The 20409-nt window shown below is 49.2% G+C and overlaps 1 protein-coding gene across 1 annotated transcript; it reads right to left on the minus strand.

The window, feature by feature from the left end:
- Positions 5360–14103, minus strand: C28H10orf99 (chromosome 28 C10orf99 homolog). Its single transcript, XM_005699304.3, has 3 exons — positions 13924–14103; positions 12016–12105; positions 5360–6254 (listed from the first exon to the last, which is right to left on the minus strand). Exons 1-3 carry the CDS (start codon positions 13991–13993, stop codon positions 6169–6171), a joined length of 246 nt encoding a protein of 81 aa, XP_005699361.1. The 5' UTR covers positions 13994–14103; the 3' UTR covers positions 5360–6168.

A 20409-nucleotide genomic window follows, 5' to 3' on the forward strand; every position in this document is an offset into this window, starting at 1 on the left:
CACTGGTAACTACTAGTTTATTCTGTATAAACTACTAGTTTATTCTGTGAGTCTGCTGAAAAGATGCACTTTAAATTGCACAGATATTTCTGCAACTTTTGTGTTACAAAATGCCGGGACAATGCCGGTCAACAGACTTGTACTAGAGAGGGACAGAGGAATACGTCACATGCTGTGTGTGTGTGTGGTGTGAGTGTCCCTGCTTTCAAATGGGAATAAGTTAAAGCTCAGGGAGGGTAAGTCACTTGCCCAGGCTCACTCAGCCAGTGGGAGAAAGAGTGTGGATTCATGCCCAATTTAGCCTGGTTGCAAAAATAGTTGAAACTCTTTCCATGGCAGAGGACAATCACCATGAAGCTCCTGACGCTTCAGTTCTTGAGCCCCTTGCTCACACTTGGTCCTTCCATAGCCCAACTTTGTATTTATAGTTTATATTCTTTTTCTTAAAAAGACTGTCCCCCTTCAGTTGTACCTGTTTAGATCTGCTAGAGTGACTAGCAGCCTGGTTTGCCTGGGACTGAAGGGATTTCCAGGGATATGGGATTTTCAGTGCTAGAACCAGTAAGATTTAAGGTAGACTGGAAAGAGTTTGTCACTCTAGGCTGGTCCCAGTCCTCAAACAAAGTGCCCAAGAACCAAGGAAAACAGCAGCTCTTGATGGAGATTCTCACCCTGGACTCTGATCTTGATGTTGTGGTACCGAGGGTCTGGAAACTGCCTGGAGAGCTCAGTTGCTCATAGCTGGGAAGGAAGGTCCCACCTGCCCTGAGGCAGGTGGCATGGCCCTCACCCCAATACCCTGGGCAGTCTTGGTACACTCATTGCCTTGTCCTCTACACGCCCATCACCCCATGCGGGGCGACATGCTCCCTCTCCTCTGGGCCTCCCGCCACAGCACCTGCTGTGAAATATCTCATCAGTCATCTCTAGGCCAGGTTCCAAGAGCTCTTCCTCAGGTGGATGTACAACAGCTGGTCCAGCTGTTAGTTAGTGGGAATTTGAGTGCCAGCTGCCAGCCTGGGCACGCATGTGTGTTCTAGCGCCATCTGCCAATATGCCAGTTTAGGCTCTTATGACCTCTTTGCTCATATCTGATCTGAGTGCCTTCCTCCGTACTCACACAAATTCACACAGCTGCCCCCAAACACATGTGAGTTCTAGTCCCATTTGTGCACACATATGTGCATCACTCATGTCTCCTCGTGTACACATGCATGCCCAGGTCATATGTGCACACGTGTACCAGGAGATGTTGGCTAAAAAGTTCTTCCAGCTTCTGGTGTTGAGGCTGTGGGGAAAAGCAGATGCCTGCTTCCAGGCTCATCTTCCTAATGACCCTGCTCTGGAAGGGGGAAGGGTAGGTCTCCAGCACCCTGCTACTACCCCAGCTGTCTGGGACGAGACCATCTAGACACAGACATCTGCCCTTGGTACTTGGCATCCTGAGCTCTTCTGTCCAGTTGCTGAGTTCCTACGAAATGACCGGTCATGACCGGGAAGCTGTGGTCCAAGGTAGGATTTGGTCCTGAGGATGAAGACATAGAGGCAGGGATGAACCCTCTTTGAACATGACTGTGAGGCTCCGCCCGTCTCAGCTCAGGTGAAGTCCTGAGGACAGTCCTCTACAGGTCTGGACCAGGTGTACTCAGCTGGCTGAAACTGGGGAGTTGCTTCCTACAGCAGGAGGTTCTGCAGGGCTGAGGAGTTCTGGACATTATTTGCTGTGAAATGTGGCCACCCTCTGTCCCCTTGCTGTGTCCAGTCCAGGTATAGAGTGGCTGCCTCAGTTTCCTCTGACATGGAGACGGCATTCCTTTTCTTACCTGTCTAGTGCCTGACTTGTTCCCCTAACTGAGAGACTCTGCAGGAATCTGGAAAGAAAGTGAAAGTGAAAGTGAAGTCGCTCAGTCGAGTCCAACTCTTTGCAACCCCATGGACTGCAGCCTGTACCAGGCTCCTCCATCCAGGGCATTCTCTAGGCAACAGTACTGGAGTGGGTTGCCATTTCCTTCTCTACGGGGCAGGAATCTGGGGCTGCCCCCTATTTCCCCATCTAGCTGGAACTAGTACCCACTGGCTGGGATCCTGTGTTGTAATGCTGGCTCTTGATCACTGTGGCATCCACACAGGTGGGCAGAAGCTCCAGCCCTGACGCCACCTGTTTTCACCTTATCGCAGTCTCCATTGTTCTTGCAGCCTGCCACATGGCTGAGCCTGGGTAGGGACACTCCCAAGAATGTCTTATCCTCCAGAAAGCTTTTTTTTTTCCCCCTGGCATGCTTCTGCCCCCAGACAGAACTGGTCCCTCTTTAGGACCTTGACAGGGGCCTTAAAAGAATCCGGTGTGGAATCTGTCTGCTTTGGGGTCTCCCCCAGGGTGCCATGAATCATTCATGCATAGGTTGCTTTAGTGTCCACACAGGACCTGTCCCTCGGGAGGTCCTCAGTGAGCAGCTGTTGACTGGGTGAATGATGACTGAGTACCTGAATCAATGAACAGACACTTGAGAGGATTTTGAGTCTTGGTTCCTGGTGCTGCTCAACAGCTGACACTCTGCAGGCCTTTGAAATGCTCCACCCCCTCCATCCATCCATAAACTGGTAGAGTGGAGTAGCCAAAGGGGATACAGTGAAACGCCTGCTGAGCCAGGCGGGACGTGGAGAAGTGTGACCCAGGTGAGGGAAAGGCTGTAGGGGACTACTGCACATGTATAAGCACCCATATCCAGAGCACACGTAAGCCCTGAGTTGAACAAGTGAAAGAGTTGCATTTTTATGCGCGTAAGGAACTTTTCAGTTCTGACAGCTTGTAATTTGATAACTTCTACTCTCTGGCTCATACTTTGCAAATCCTGAGGGGCAGGGCAATTGGACAGATTAACCAGAAGATAGGCCAAAGACCTCACGCAGAGATGGAGCTGTTGATAACAAGCCTGCCCCTGAAGCTGGCCACACGTTACTAGACTGCTTGTAAACAGGCAAGGTCCAGCCACCACTTGGGAGACCAGACTGTATCCTAGACACACCCAGATTCTAGGAGTTTTATGATGCTTCCATGACTGGGCAAGCGGCTGCACAGTCAGGGGAGTCACATGTGGGGCCCAGCGTGAACATTAACCAGCCGGGACTCCAGAAAGTGGTTCAGCCTGGACAGTCTGCTCAGAGATAAGCTCAGGTGAATCAGCAGAGTGAGTGGGACGCAGGGCTCTAAAGTGTGTGTGGTTTCCAACAGGAAGTTCTGCCATAGCCGGGGATGGAATTGGTCCTGGAGGACCTAGTCTTGAGTGGAGGTGGAGAGGTGGAGAGTCCTGGATGCGTTCAGTTTAGTGGAAGCAAATGAGGCTACTGTTTCAGAGCCAGACAGTCTTTCCTTCCTGATTTCCTCTCCCTCATGGGCCCCTGATAGGCAGTCTTAGCCTCATTTCCAGATGCGGAACCTGAGACTCTGAGAGGTCGTCTGAACTTCCTGATGTCGCATGACAGAGTCATCCTTTGAGCCCAAGTCTGTCTGAGAAACCAGTGCCTTGTCAGTTGCAGTGGGGCCCTACCCAGTCAGGGCATGTGGGCCCCTTCCGTTGCCATGGAGATGGCACACTTTCTCTAGTGACACTACTGTCACCTGCCAATATGTTAAGATTCTTCAAGGGGATCATTAAGGAGATAGCAGAATCCCAGTTCTGTAATGCAAAGTCACTTCCAGATGTCTGGTTTTCTTTGTATCCTCTTAGGTCCCCAATCTCCCATCCCCCAACTTTTTTGGCCATGCCTGTGGCATGTGGGATCTTAGTTCCCTGAGCAGGGATCGAACACACACCCCCTGCATTAGAAGCATGGAATCTTAACCACTGGACCACCAGGGAGGTCCCCTGAGAGCCTTGAATAGCGTTATTCATAAGACTCTCCCTGTCCACTCAGTGCCTCAAGTCCCTCGCTTCTGTACCTTCCTCCGCTGCTCTGCCTTAGTTCTGCCTCATCCTTCTCTCCTAATGGTTCTTCCCACCTGCGTTTTCTCCCGCTCCATTGTCCTCAGGCAAGCTCTAGACACCTGGTAACTTGCGGGTGCTCCTATGGTCCCAGATGAAACCCCCCCATTGTTCCCCATCTTGCTGTCCAGTTGCTGGATTCCTCTCAAACACTCAAGCCTTAGCCCTGCACACACACACACACACACACACACACACACACACACACACACACTCACATCCATTTCTTCTCCAGCTAGAACGCTCCCAGAATCAGCACAAGCATCGGCTCTTCCTCTTTTCATGTCCACTCCTGAGCCCAGTCCTCTGGTCTTACCTCACAACTGTGCAGAGCAGTGAAGGGTTCTCAGCCCTCAAGGACTGAACCTGCTCGTTTCTGAGCCCTGGAACTAGCACATTCTGACCATTACCTACCCCAGGGATGGGTGGCTGAGTGAGTGAGTGGATGAGCTCGCAAGTGAAGTTTCTGGCAGGAAAAGAAAGGTCTGGCCTAGGACAAGGTGAGGACCCCGGGCTTGCCCTGGGACCACTGTCCCCACTGCCGGGTGCCAGGGAACCTCTGCTCATCAGCCTCACACCTGGTGGGTCTGGCATTCTCAGACAGCTGTGGGATGACGTAGGGAGGGGTTTCTCACCTTGCCGGGAGAAGCAGATTAGAAGGAAATTTATTGGAGGATAAGCCTCTTAGACAAGGGCCATCTGTTCCCTCTGAGCCTCCTCTCCACAGTTGTGTGTTCACTTGGGCATAAACATTCCCTCCAGGATGGGGGCAGGGAAGGCAGGGGCTTTCTGGAACCAAGCTCCTCTGTTTGTGCCAGGCCCCTTGTGGGCACTTTACATCTGTCTACTTGTTGGGGCCTCACGTTAGCTTCCCTGAATAGGTCCTGGACTCTGCATTTTACAGAAACGGGAACTGACTTGACCAGATCACATGAAAATCCTGGGGAGTGCTGGTGTGTCAAACCGAGACCCCTGCTCCCGTCACTGTTCCTCACTCCCCACCCCCCTGCCCCCTTTCATGGTTAGATTGTGCTGTGATGAAGGTGCTGCCTGCAGGAGAGGCCTCAGGGAGTGGGTCTCCTGCAGCAGACAGCTGTGTCTCAGATCCTGCCTCCTGTGCGGTGCTGTGCTTCGTCGTGTCTGACTCTTTGTGATCCCACGGACTGTAGCCCGCCAGGTTCCTCTGTTAATGGAATTCTCCAGGCAAGAAGACTGGAGTGAGTTGCAGTGCCCTCCTCCAGGGGATCAACCCCCCTCCAGGGGTTGAACCCAGGTCTCCCACATTGCAGGCAGATTCTTTACCATCTGAGCTACCAGGGAAGCCCAAGTTCCTACCAAAGGTCCTACCTCCGGTTTTCTCAAACAACCATGCGCCATGTGTTTTGTTTATTTATTTACAATTTGTTTCATTGCATGCTCTTTACAGCAGATTCACATCAGAAAATCAGGCAGGGGTTCCTACAGGGGCCATGGGATATGGGACAGTTAAGAGCGTGGTTGTGTCTCGGTTCAGCTGAGCCGCCGCATTGCTGGTTGGCCATTCTTGGGTCCCTGTTACCCTTCACTCTAGCAGGCTCGGAAGTCTGGATTTGTAGCTCTTCAGGTCACGATGGAGTCTTGACTCTCTGTGCACAAGGGGCTAGATGGAGACTGAGGCTGGGTCAGCTGGACCTGGCTCACAATGACTCTGAAGGTTGGCGGATGATTGATACCAGGATCTGGAGTTCTGGAACTATGCCAAGGATGCCTGAGATGAAGCCCTCCAACACCCTAGCTCACCACCATGAGGCTTGAAAGGGGTAAGAGAAGCTCGCTGGTGCCTTCCTTGGATGTCTTCTCTCACTGGAGTTTGTGTCTCTGAAGCCAGCCTGAGCCCAGAGGGACTAAGTTACTTGCCCAAGAGCATACAGCAAGAAACAGGCATTCCAGAGCTTGGACTTTCAAATCCATGTTGTGGTTTTCAGAAGATTCTGGTTCAGGCTTTTCTAAAAAAATCATGAGCACAGTCCAACACGGTAGGCAAGAGATGCTGTGTCTTTAAGAAAGGAAGCTCAGGTTCATGGGCAGAGGCTTTGTCATCAGTCCCAACTTTGAGGGGAGCAACCTGGGGGAACCTAAAGGCTTCTGGGTGCCTCAAGAATTAAGCGTGCGGGCCTCAGATGTGTGGTGCCTGCTTGCGGCAGCCCTACACCTGCGGGAGGGCCCCAGGAACCACCCAAAAGCGGGGCCTTGGCTTGAGCTTGCATGGTCTGCAGTTTCTCGTGTGGTGTCCTAGGAAGGAGCAGCGGGCAGGCAAGAACAGGCACGATCAGACAAGAGGCAGAGACGCAAGCAGAGTCAAGGTGGGGGAAAGGGAGAAACACAATTAAGATTAACTTTTAGATAGGAAGATCTGTTTTTAAAAAACCAAAGCAAGTGTCAGATCTTACCCTCTTCCTGGGATGCCCAGAGGGGGTCTTTCATTGCAAACATGACCAGCCCAGGCTATTTCCATCCCATTGGGGAGAAATCTGATTTATTAGCAGAAGATGGAGGGAAGGTAGTTTATCTGTTCAACCGTCTCTGTCAAGAGCAGAGCCCACTAAAATTGAGGGGTTTGGAAGGTCTGTTTCTGATGGTAGTGGTAAGAGGGTTCACCCTTGAACTCTCAGCCATCTCCTCTCTCTCAGGTAATGTGTGTCTCAAAGCTTGGTTTGCATCTTCTGATGAACCAGTCCCATTTGTGGGAGGCATAATCCATAAAGAAAGAAAAACCTGCATGTATTAAGCTAGTGTTCATAGTTTTGTTTTTAGCAGCAGAAAAAAATTCTGGAAATAGTCTGAATATCCTGTGGTAGAGAAATGGTTAATTACTAAATAGTATATCATGATGAAAAAAATATTTAACAGTGCTAAAGCCCTGTGACTATGCAGACGACACAGCACCTTGAAGAAAAATGCATATAATGCAATGTTAATTTTAAAAATTAAAAAAAAAAGGTATAATAAAAATAAAGCTAGGTAAACATGTTTGCATGAGAAAAGGAAATATGAATGAGGATGGTTATTAAATTATGGTAATATTATTTTTTCTGTTTTAGTTTCTGGATTATTACTATATGCAAGGTGGTATGCTAGTTAAGAGCATAGACTCTGGAGCCAGGTTACTTGGATTCAAAGCCCAGCTCTACCCCTTACTTACTAGCTGGGTGACCTTCAACAGCTGACTAAAATTCTCCGTGCTTTGGTGCCTTGTCTAATAATAAGAGTAGCAATAGTGTCTAACTCTTTGCACTATTGTGAGGGTTGAATGAGTTAGCAGATGTAAGTGCTGTGCAGTAGTTGCTATATAATTACTCGCTATACAAAAAATAAATTTAATTATCATAATTATTCCCATGTCTTAATCATAAATAAGTGCTAATATTGGTGTAATTTTCTTTTTCTTCCTATTTGAAAGTGCTTTTGCCTTCCCAAAGTGATAATCATAGTAATATACAGTGTTAACTACTCCTTTCTATTAATATCATATTGTGAGAGTTTTCTCCTAGCATTTCTGACAGAGAACCATGATTTCTTGACCACTGCTTCCCCTCTACCCTCTGTCTCCACCCTCAAGCCCCAAAACTCTCTTCTCTGGTTCCTACAATAAATAAAGTGGTTCAGTTCAGTTCAGTCACTCAGTTGTGTCCGACTCTTTGTGACCCCATGAATTGCAGCACGCCAGGCCTCCCTGTCCATCACCAACTCCCGGAGTTCACTCAGACGCACATCCATCGAGTCAGTGATGCCATCCAGCCATCTCATCCTCTGTCGTTAACTGAGTGCAAATGAGGATAGAGTTCTCCACCCTTCCTTTGCAACGTGACTTTGCATCTTCTCCCATCATGACAAGGGGTCTATTTCCCTGCTCCTTGAATCTGGTCTGTTGACTTGCTTTGGCCCAGAGAATGAAGTGGAAATGAAAGCGGACCAGTTCTGAGGCCTAAAGAGGCCTGAGGTATTTCCCCTCTGTAGGTGGAGCCCTGCAGTCCCCAGGTGAACAAGCCTGAGTTAGCCTGTCAGAGGGTGATTCTTCCACACCTTGTAGAAGAGAGTTTAGTCACTCAGCTGAGATCATCCTAGCTTCATCCCACTGACCCCCCCAGACATGTGAAAGAGCCTGGCTAGGCTCAGCAGAAGTACCTATCCAAACCCTTGGAAAAATGAATGAGCCCGTCAAAGACTGGAAGAACGGTCCAGTTGACCTAAAGACTCATAGCAAATGATAACTATGTATTGTTTTGGGCCACTGAAGCTGGAGGTGTTTTATCATGCAGCTGTGGCTGACAGGTGTAATTACAAGGAACACGACCGCTAATCTGAGCCCCTCTGATGGGTCCACTGGGCAGGACGGGTAGCCTCTCCATCTGCTGCATCTGTTGCACTGAGCCCCGGTGTCCACCTTGCTACCTTCCAAAGTTGCCAAACCCTCACATCATCACACTCAAGTCCTCAGTGGATAACCTTTGTCTCTGTAGGCTAGGCTCCTTTCTGAAGACAGGGGCAACCCCATGGTGGGGAGGAATATCTGTGTCCCTTTCAGCCCCTGTCTCCCACTATGTTCAAGTGTCTCCCAAAATGTTCAAGTCATTTTGTGGGGCTTCAAAGCAGGGAAGGTGGCATGGAGCTCTCAGGCCCTAAGAAGCCTGCAGGATGGACAGGCACCAAGGACCCTCCCACAAGGCCTCTCCAGCCCTCCCCAGGAGTCCCCTCGCTGACAGCCTCAGGACCCGTGGAAGGAGGGCAGCTTGACAGAGGCTCAGTGTCACAGACTTTCCCGGCTGGTGAGGCCTAGACAGCTGTCTGTCTGACCACACCTAAAGCTGAGACCCCTCAAGTCCCAACAGAACCAACAAATTGAACATTCCTTTAAAACAAGGCTGCCTTATAGATGGTTACCAACTTCTCAAATGCTTTAGAGAAAGTCCCCCCCACACTTTTTTCTTAGTAAATTGGTAAACAATTTACCAATTGTGGTAAGTTCAGCAAACTGGCCACTCAACACATTGATTTTTGATGATGGCTTTGTAGAATTAACCCAGAGTCCCATGCTTGCCACTTCATATCACTGCCATGGGCCTAGCATAGCACTTAGGCAAAGCCATGCTCCGGAAAGACATCTTAGATTGGACAGTGGGCGATACTGGCCTGTGTGTCACAGCTGGTGATGTCAGCTCAGGGACATCCTCCAGGCAGCCTCGGCCACTTTCTCTTTCAGCAGACAGTGCACAGGCTCTCCTATGTCAGTGAACCAGGGTACAGAGGCCAAATTCCCAGAGCCTGGCACACCCGGCGCCCCTGCTGTTTATTCCACAGTGCTGTGTGAGCCGCGGGGTCAGCCCCAGAGGATGGGTGGAACCACTACACCTGGGCATGCTCAAATTTCCTCTGTAGCCAGAGCAGAGCAAGTTTACCAGATAGCCGGCGCCAGACCAATGCCTGGCTTTATAGTCACAACCTCACTGACTAGGGGGTAATAGACTATGATCATAGAGTCTACTGTTATACCCATCCACAGGGGAGAAGACTGAGGCTTAGCAGAGCTGAAGGATCTGCTCAAGGACACATATCTAGCCGGTGCTGGAGCTGAGATTCCAACCCAGACAGAGCTTCCCTTCCAGGAAGTCTGAAGTCTCCCTCAGGCACCTGCGTGTCTTCATAAATATAACAAGGAAACTCCTTTCTCTGCAGGAGGCAGCTGTTGCAATGGAAAGAGATGGACAGAGACAAGTTTCTGGCTCTGCCTCATAACCTTTCTGAGCCTGAGTTTCAAATCTTTAAAATGGACCATGCTGCCCTGGGATGGTTCCAAGGATTTAAACGAGACTGCATGATAGGGACCTAGTAAAAATGCTTGCTTTGCCCTTCTTGTTCTAAGTTGCTTGCAGATCCCTGCAATGGAATTTAAAAGCTATGTACACTGATAGAAATCCAGACTCAGCATGGGAGCCGCACACTTAGATTATTCTGAAGTATTGTGTGGCTTAAAAAAAAAAAAAAAAAAGAGCTGTGCTTGTGCTGTGCACAAGGAGTGAACCCTGCTGTGTTTCCTATGAATCATGTGTGCGTGCATGCACATGCATCTTCAACTTCTCTTTTCTTTATTGTAATAAGAAACATTTTCACAGGGAATTCCCTGGTGGCTTAGTGGTTAGGATTCTGGGCTTACAGTGGTGTGGGAAGTCATTCTGGCTCAAACATGAGCTAACCTGAATTTTATGCTAAATAAAATAGCCTTTGGGTGCCTATCAAACATACATTGTATATCTGCTTTGAATATTTTTTAAAAAGGGCACATTGACTAGAAGTAAAGAATGTCCATGTTTAAAGTGTAGATTAAATGCTCCCCTTCCTAGGACACCAATGTTAATCCTCTGATGATAAAAGTCACTTCGCAGGTACCAAGGCCTGATTTGCTGTGTACAGGTTGGTCTGTTTTTTTATTTTTTTCTAAAAAAGAATCTTGAAGAAATGTGATACTGACTTGTTTAATTGTCTTATTCTGACAAGATATGAAACTAGTGAAAACTCTGCTTCTCTTGGGCAGTTTCTCAAGAGTCAACTGGGAAGCAGGCTTCTGGCTAGTCTTCAGTTTGGCTCACATAAAACTCTTTTCTATTCTTACTCTTGATTGTTTATTAATTACTTTCATTGACAAGTGCTCCAGAGCAAATGCATCCTGGGGAGGGCGCTGCAGGGTCCGAGCCCGGCCTAGCCTCCCGGTGGGGAGGGACTCAGGGAAACAGCCCTCCTCTGCCAGGCTGGAGCTTCCAGGGAGAGCCAGGCTGCAGTCAGCCAGCCAGCCCGGGTGGGGGCCTTACACTTGGGTTCAGGGTGTGAGAACCGGTTATTTTTACCCAGCCCCAGTGGGATGTGATGCCACTCTGGAAAGGGGGGCTGTCAGCTTCTCCAGAGAAGTGGCCCGAGGCTGAGGCGTGCAGCCTGCCCCCCTCCCTCTGCTTCACACCCAGGCCTCCCCTGGGCACGCAGAACTCTTGAGAACCAGGAGGGGTGTGGAGGCTCCAGTTCTGGCACAGGCTCCCTGAGCCATGGCCCCAGAGGAGTCAGCGTAGCTGGGCCTCCTTAGAGCCCTGAGATGGGGCCTCCCTTAGGCTGCAGAGACTAAGTGCAGGATGGGGGACAGGAACCCTGGGTTTGTGTCAGGCCTGGCTGGCTTTTCCCCCGGGGACTCTGCCTGCCCCAGGCCCAAAGCCCAGCCAAGGTTCAGCCGTCCCAACCTTGCATCCTGGGTTAGGCAACTCCCATGCATCAGCCTGCCCTGGCCTGGTGCCCCAGTACTGGGAGCTGGGTGCCTGTAGCCTTCTGTTGGCCTGTCTCCCTCACCCCTCAATCCCCCTGCCCCCCAGGCCTTGTGGGAGAGGGCAGCCTTGCTCTTCGAGGCCTCACCCTGGGAGGGAGTCCAGCTCTGCACCCCTAGCCTGCCGCCTGGGATGGGTGCTGCCTGCCTGCCGCTCGGGACGCCTTGGCCCTGTGCGCCCCGTCCCCTCTGGTCACCCAGCTCATGGGCCAGCTCCCTCACCAGGCCAGCCCGGCCTCGGCTCATGGCTTCTCTGCGCACCTCACGACTCCCCACCTGCTCTGTATTCATGCCTCCTGCTTCCCCTCCTGCGCCGCCCCTCCCACCTCCTCCTGCCAGTTCCTTGGTCTTCTTTTGGGTCTTGCAAAGGTTGGCCCCTCTGAGGCCTCCCACCCAGGATGAGGACCTTCTCCATCCCATTTTCTAATTGCATCCTGTTCTTTCTCTTGAGGGAATGTATTCAGTTCAAGGTGATTAATCTGTTGACATTTTTTTTTTTGGTGGGGGCGGTGCAGGTCAGGTTCCCCCACTAGATTAGAAAGATCCATGAGGCCAAGCTCACGTCTGCTCACGGCTTCTCCACAAAAGGGCCTGATGCCAGGAATGGAGGGCGGGTGGGCAGGGGACACGTACACAGCCTGTCCCATGGCCTCAAAGCCTTTCCTCACACCTGGGCAGTTGTGCGGTGCTTACCTTTCTGGGTCATCAGTTCAGGGCCAGGAATTCGGGGACAGCAGGGCTTGCCTTTTCTGGGCTTGGCATGATGCCTCGGGTATCTTCTCCCTGAGAGGGGACACAGGAACAGAGTCCCTCCCTTAGCACACTTGGGGACACTGGGGACAGGGTCTATGCAGGAGTGACAGGAGAGAACTTCAGCCCCCAAGGCCAAGGGTTTGGGAATATTTATTCAGGAAAACTCAGGATGGGTCAGGCTATAGGAGGATCCAGGGAGAGTGGGCCTTGAGGCTATCTCTTTTCCATAAATAACAGAGTCAATGTGGGGAGATCCGCTGCCCTCAGAATATGTCTTCCTCATCTTCCTGCCCAAGAAACAGTTCAGCACCATCACTCAGAAGTATCTATGCCCTTGGGACTGCGCTGGTGGTCCAGTGACTAAGATTCTGTGCTCCCAGGTGCTAATGTCGGGGGCCCAGGTTCCATCCCTGATCAAACAGTGAGATCCCTCATGTTGCAGCTAAGAGTTTGCAGGTGGCAACTAAGACCTGGGGCAGCCAAACTAAAAAAGTAAATGTTTTTTTAAGAATTGTCTACGCCCTTTGACATAGTAGTTCTCTCCCCTCGGCAATCTAGGAAAATTAGCCGAAATACAGGAAATGTTTTACGTAGAACCATGCTTTTTACTGTATACTTAAAATAGCTCAAAGATATCTAAGCATGTAAATTCATCACAGTACATTCATGTAGTGGCAAGTTATACCTAAAATTATTAGTTAAATAACCCCATTTTGGGGAATCTGGTAGAGACACTCTTAGGATAGGAAGCTTAATGAGGAAAGATATTCATCTTTGCTGAATTGTCATTAAGGTAGCATTGCCAATCTCTAACATGTCCGACAGAAGAGGTCTGATAAATCATGTTGCTATCGGCTGTGTTTTTGAGGAACTCTAATTACTGTTTTCCATGTTGTATATGTGGCAATGTTCATTGCAGAAACTTTAGAAAGTGAATACTTTTGATAATCCTACTGCTCAGGCAGAGATGGCTGCTGTTGACATTCTGGTGTAAATGCTTCCAGATTTCAACTGTAAATATTTTTGGTGACTATAATAATGCAATGATCAATAAAACAGATATAAGATCGAACATACAGAGAGATATCCATTACAAAGATGCTTGTAAGCGTACTGAAAAGAAATAAACAAAATGTTGAACATGGCCATTCTTGAGTAATGAAATTATGGGTGTTTTTCACCCTGGTATTTATTTCTATATCCCCAAATTCAGATAAATGTTAAAATAACCATAACTGTTTAAAAAAAAAACCACAGTAAGCAGTTTTTAGAGGGTTAGGCAAGAGAAAAAGTTCAAAATATTCAGCAATCTGAATTGAGAAAGACAGAAGAGCTAAATACTCATATCTGTAAAGGTGCAAGGGCCGTGTGCCGCAGTTCTAAATGAACATGCCTCCCCACCACGTTATCATCCCATCTGCCACAGGTGTTCCCTCTGCATGAGATTTGGGGGTGTCCAGACCAGATGGTCTACTAATCAATTTATTCACTCATTCAACACAAACTGCATTATTCATGTGTATTAGAGCGGCTCCAAAACTTCCAGTGAGGCAGGAATTAGGTGCAGTAGAAGCAGTGTGCTTACCACACGGACACAAAGCCTCTTCCTTTTACTTAGTATGTGTGCGTTCGGCGAGCTGGGGCTGTGGACAGATTGCGGGGTTTAAGGCTCCTGAGCCTCCCTCTGGTGCTGCTATTGTGAATAGAGGTGCCATATGGGTTCAGGGGTGCCGTCTTTCAGGGCCCAGGACTGCCTGCCCTCCAACATTTCCTGATTCCCACCATCCCAGACCAGAGAATCCCTGCTCAGGGACCGGCACCCTGGGCGGGGACAGGGGAGAGTCCTACCTTCTGCGGAGAAGAGGGACAAGCAGAGAAGCAGGGTGCAGAGCAGGCTGGTGAGCACTAGAAGCCTCATGGTGGCGGGGCAGGAACCTCACGACTTGGGGAGGCTGCTGCGCTGCAGAAGTCCTCCCTTGGGGCCACCTGGGAACTTTATAGAGCAGCAGAGACAGAGGTGTTTCCCAGTGGGCAGGGCACCCGCAGCCTTGGAATTCGCATAAAGGGTAGAGTCAGCCCCTCCCAAGAGGAAAAAACCCAAACCAGCTTTTCGAGAAGTTGAGAGTATTTCATGAACTGTAACACGTAAAGCTATAAATGCCCAGCCCCAGGAGGGAGCTCCCAGCCCTGGCTTCAGAAAGCTCCTGGGAAGGAAGAGTCATTTCCCAGGGTTGAACATTAACTTTTAGTGTCAGTAATCATTCTATCAAACATAGATTTTCCTGTTTATTCCTTAGATGCGGCGGGGAGAACAGAACCATAAAACCCTTTGCAAAATCTCAGGGGAAGAGTCTTGAGCAGTGAGTGAAAAATAGGGAGCACAGGGTGAGGAATCAGACAGCCTGGGTTTAAGTCCTTGGTCTGCCACATATCCATGGAGTGTCCTTGAACTTGCCATCAAATGTCTTTGAGTCTGCTTCCTATCTGTGAAATGGGTACATTGCTCTCTTTCCCACAAACCTGAACAAGGACGTGTGTGAGGAGCCCCCTGAAACATGGGAGATGCTTGTACAGCTGGAAAGGAGATGGATTGGTGGCTGCACCTTGACGGATATTTAAGATCGTAATGAAACAAAAGAACATGCAGGCTAAGGATCAATGTGAGAAAAGACGTGAAGAAAGAACATCCTGTGACAGCAAGCATGGGGGAACGTTGGTCAATGGTACAGGTGGCTTGAGAGTCACCTACTCATTGGATATACATCATGGGCTCGGCTGTGTACCGGGCCCCAGGGACACAGAAGACACTGTGACTGGCTGGTCTCAGGGAGCTTCTGTCGGTGGAGGTGGTCATGCAGACACACAGAATTTGCATTTGCCCTTGTGATATCATGTCTATCTGTCCTTTGCCTTAATAAGTGTGCCCTTCTAACCAAAGAGCTGCCTCTGGTTCTCAGTGTTGAAGGGCATGTGGACAGATGGTAGTATCAGGTTCAACTCTCTAGAATCGTCCTGGTTTCTGGCAGTCAGTTCGGACAATCCGCACTGCCTGGGACTGGCCCTCTTCTCTTGCTAGAGATAAGAGATTCAATTTAGATCACATTCTCAGACAGCTTCCTGAGCAAATTGCTTGGCCAGGGGATTTCTGACAGTCAGCCTGTATGCTTTGATGTGTTTTCAAAACCTTTAAAACCAGTCCACACAAGGAAACTAGCGGGAGCCACAGGGCTTAAGGACCAAATGTCATACTATGTTAGTCACTTGCCTGGCCCCTGCCTGATTCCCTTTCCAGGGTGTGTTCTGAATCCTGCTAGCTGTGCTGAGTGGGCAGTGGCAGAGGGTGCGATCAGAAAGACCCAAGGGGTCTACCAAGGGTGGCTTCAGAGCTGGTGCCCAGGAGAGGCATTGTAGGAAGGAGAGGCCGAGAGAGGATGGGGCTGTTCTTGAGGCTGCGTCCATCAGCCTGCACCTTGTTCTCAGATTGCTTGTTATGGGTTCCTAAACTCAGTAACATTTCCTGAAGATGCTTCCTAAGATTGAGACGACATCCGTGACCCACATCAAGCACTTTACCACTATTTTATCTAATTTTTATCTGGGGTTACTTGAGGTGCCACTGGGTTCTCTGGGCAAACTCATGCCTGTGGCTGCCAGTCACCCGTTACCTGCTGAAATAGGCACTCTTTGCATTGGCATGGTTCCTTTTTCCTCTTGGCAAACCATCATCAGAGGTGAAAGGAAGAAGTTACTTGGCAGAGGGAGTAGAGACTGGCCAAGCTGAACTCTCACTGCTTAGCAGTGGTGCAGAAGTTAGGAGAGAGTCAACCCTGAATATTCATCGGAAAGACTGATGCTGAAGCTGAAGCTCCAATACTTTAGCCACCTGATGGGAAGAGCCAACTCATTGGAAACAACCCTGATGCTGGGAAAGATTGAAGGAAAAAGGAGAAGGGGGCAACAGAGGATGAGATGGTTAGATAGCATCACCGACTCAGTGGACATGAATCTGAGCAACTTTGGGAGATAGTGGAGGATAGGGAAGCCTAGCACGCAGCAGTCCATGGGGTCGCAGAGAGTCAGACATGACTGAGCGACCGAACAACAACAAGCCAGGCTAGTGAAGAGATTTGTTGAGATTTACACTCTAACTAAAGCCAGGACCTGGGTAATTTTCTCAGAAACCTCAGCCACTCAGCCAGAGAGTCAGAAATAGACATTAGGTTTTCAGTACGGCTTTTTGGTCACCATAGAACAGAGCCATGGGGGGCACTGAACAGTTAAGAGCAAGAAGAACTGGCAATCTCAGGAGACTGTTACACACTCACACATACGATTCACAGATTCTCAGGTGTTTCTGGGACCGTATGTTTAAAGAGAAGAGTAGATTCAGATGTCAGAATTCCACCACCTTTTTAAATGCTTCTAAAAAACTACTGAAGCAATCTCTGATGCATTCATTTGAATAACACAGGGTATTAAGTATAAATTCCATCTGAAATCCCACTCCCCAGAGACAATTCCTGTTCACAGATTCTTCACCTGCTTTTTTAACATTTCAAAGATAGCTCTCAACTTCTTTAAAAAAGGAAGAAACACCTCTGGCTCTTAAGAATATTTGAAATCTCATGTCGAGCTGAGAGAGGTGCAAATGAGAAGCATTTTAACAGGAACACCTGTTAGTTTTTAAGCACATGAAGTTTGGGTACAAAAATAATCAAATTTGAGGCTTTGAATCCTTTCCAAAGATGAATTGGAACACTTGGCAGCCTTCCTGAGAAATAAGTCTCTGAAGACACACCTAACACACAGGGGAATTTACAAGGAAGAAAATATTTTCAAGTTAAGCCTGTGATTTCTGAGGTCAATTAGGAAAATGCCTGAAGCCCTTTATGGTAAGAACATTCTGACTCGTGTCCTTCACTTCACTCTTGGCCATCACGCTTTTCTTCAGGGATGCTTTATGGACCCTGTGATTGATCAGAAATGACTCTCCCTCTTTCATTTGCCCAGCAAATTGCAGGTCAGTTTATAATACAGGGAGGGGTCAGCATCTGGTGTCCTTCAATCGTCTTCTAATTTAACTCTCCTCCCACCTTAGGGATGCAGGCATTTCATTTCCATCTTGCAACAAGGGAAAGAAAAATTGTCTTTCACCTAAACATGTTATGGTAACTTCTCACTTGGAACCAGGTCTTGTGCCTCCAGAGCTGAGGTTCTTTCCTGACTTGGTTCCACAAGAACTCGTTAGGTGGAAATAATCCACAATGTTAATGTTTAGCTTATATGCCATCCTCAAACTGCACCCAAACCTGATACTTTCTCTGTGTTTTTATAGCTAATCTGAACTTCCTCATGAGCGTCCAGCTCACTGGATCTTGCCTGCCTCTGGGTTGCTCTGCTGCTGGGGTCAAGACTGGTAACCCAGGGCCTGCTGCCTCCACCTTTGCCCTCACTGGCCCCCTTGGTTCTCGAAGATGCTGTGAATCCTTCCACCCCTCCTCTTGCCTCACTCCCGCTGCTTGCCCCCGTCACGGCTGTGGGCTGCCCTGGCTCACCCTGGTGGCTGCTGGCAGGCCTGTTGGCTCCTCCATGGGCACACGCCAGAAAATGATCTCCTCTCCCACACCATGAAGCCGCCCGAGGAGACTGGAAGGCGCTGTCTTTCCCATCCTCTGGCCGCTCCAAGCTGGTGCTGCAGCACCTGTGAAGCCACCATCTCTGAGTCTCTAATGGGACTTGGCTTTCTGCTTTCTCACTGGAGTTCCTGGCCTCTCGCCTCCACCCCTTCACACTCACCATATGGTTTTAGTCTGGAGCAGGGATCTCAGGACACTTGCCATCGCCGTCTCCCTACCTTCCCCTACACTTGTGAAAAGCCCAGGCTCTCCAGCCATGTGATCCAGGCTCTAAGCGGAGCCCGGCCGTGTGTAAGCTGCATGACTCTGGACAAGTTGCTCAGCTCCTCTGTTCCTCAGTTTCTCTGCTCCTCTGTAAAACAGTAGCTGAAGTTGGAGAGGAAGAGATCCCTTTGATGAAAGTGGGATGGTAAAGCATTGTGTTATACGAAAAAAAGTTTTTGTTCCATTAGGCAGTCAGCTGCCAGCAGTGGAGTGCAAAGCTTTCCCTTCTTTTTTCAATAGCAACCTGTCTCCAAGAAATACCAACCTCCCACTTGTGTTCAAGAATGTACTATGCTTCAGTGCGAAATGATGACTATATTTTCTTGCCACGATTCAGGGCTAAGAAAAAATAAGCACACTGAAATTCAGGTCTAAATGACTGATAGCAGACCCACTCACGAATGAGGACCTTGATGGAGAAAGGTGAAAGGACCCACAGAAGAGGTGCCAGTGACTTGGGCAATGGGGAGGAGGAGGAGGAGGAGGGAGGGAGGGAGGAGGAGGAGGAGGAGGGAGGGAGAAAGGAGGAGGAGGAGGGAGGGAGGGAGGAGGAGGAGGGTGCTAAGGTGTTCCCCTTTGGCCAGTGCTCGGAGCTGGAGAATTGCAGGTAGGATTGGGATGGATCCTGTTTGTCAGCATCTCCCCTGTGCTTTGCAGGTTTGGCAGCAGGCTTCCCAGAAGAGAGGTGTCACCTTCCCTTACTCTCACCCCCGCACCTAGCATCGCCAGGACCAGGTGGATGCCTAAGGTGAGGCAAGAGCTGTGTCCTTGGCTAGACTTCAACCCTGACATCACTGCAGACACAGCACATCAGCGCTCCGAGGGCCTTGAAGGCGCTGGGTCAGTCCCACTCAGGTGAGATGGTGCCAAAGGCCACAGGGTGGAGAGAGGCTCTGCTTTCCCAGTAAGTATCTAAAATCCGAAAAGCTTCTTTCAGTGTTTCAGTGTATTTTCTCTCCCTATGGACTTTCCTTTCTAAAAAACTATTTGTTGTGATATATAGTTGCTAAGTCACATCCGACTCTTGGGGACCCCATGGACTGTAGCCCTCCAGGCTCCTCTGTCCATGGGATTTCCCAGGCAAGAATACAGGAGTGGGTTGGCACTTTCTTATCAAGAAGATCTTCCTGACCCAGGGATCAAACCCATGTCTCTTCCATTGGCAGGCAGATTCTTTACCACTGAGCCACCAGGGAAGCCCCCCAGAACTATTTAGGGGCAGATATATATAATATACTGAAACAGATACTGAACACCCCATTTCCCTTCCAAATGCCCATTTTTCTGCCACTCAGAATTAACAAGAGTCAAAACCTTGTCATAATTTTTCCAACTTCTTTATGCCATGCCTCAGAGCATGCAGGATCTTAGTTCCCCAACCAGGGATTGAACCCATGCCCCATGCGGTGGAAGCTCAGAGTCCTGATCACTACACTGCCAGAGAAGGCCCCAACTTCTTTTTTAAATGCTTCTTCTACTTAAATGAGGTAGGTGATTGCACTTCTGTTTTTTCTGAAGCACCCAGTACAATGGTGACATAACATGTGAGCACACAATTAGGCTCAGACACATTTGGTTTGCAGGCAGAGGCTGGGTTCTCTGCAAAGTAGGTCAGGATACTTCCCATGATGCTTTGTGTGGAGGCTGCCCCAGACATGCCCCTTCCTAGCAAAGCTGGGGGCTCCCTCCAGCTACCAACCCTTCTGTGGTACATAGGACATCTTGTGAGCACTTACATAATTGGTCTCTGTCTCTGAACTCCTGGAGCGATTAGTCTGGATAATGCTTTTGTCGTTTCTGAATAATTACTTCACAATTACCTTGGTTTGTTTGTTGCCGTTTCTCTTATTTAATAACTAGCTACCAAATAGAGTGACTATCTCTTCACCTGACTTCTTAAAAAAGTGACGTGTAAAGATTAATGCTGTTGTGCACAGCCCTGAAATTTCCCACCAATGGTAAAGGTTTGTCTCCAGCGTTCCCTGCTCAAAGGTCACCAGGGCCAGGGCCAGTGGCTGTCCCTCACTTTGGGAGCTCTTCTGGCCCCTCCCATTGCCTCTGCTCATCTGATGCTGTCTTCCAGCTGAGAAGTTTCCAGCCAGGCTTTACAGGAGGGCAAAAAGGGGTCTCCTTCATCCTGGCTCGTTTCCACAGTTGGTGCTAGGAGGTCATTCCTTCAGGGAGTACCAAACCAAACCAACTTGTTAATTCCCTACTCTCCTTATGAACAGATCACACCGAAGCACAGAAGCTTTCTTTCTCAGCCACCACTGGCCTTTCCGTTCAGAAGTCATTCTGCATTGCTGGGAAATCAGTCCATTCAGCCTGTGTTAAGTACGTGACTGGGTGGGGCTAGGTGGTTCTTACTTTTCTTGTGGAAGATTCCCTCTGAATCATCAGATCCCTGTTCTTACAGGACAATGAACTATGAGAA

Source organism: Capra hircus, chromosome 28, assembly GCF_001704415.2.
Source record: "Capra hircus breed San Clemente chromosome 28, ASM170441v1, whole genome shotgun sequence".
Taxonomy (NCBI): Eukaryota; Metazoa; Chordata; class Mammalia; order Artiodactyla; family Bovidae; genus Capra; species Capra hircus.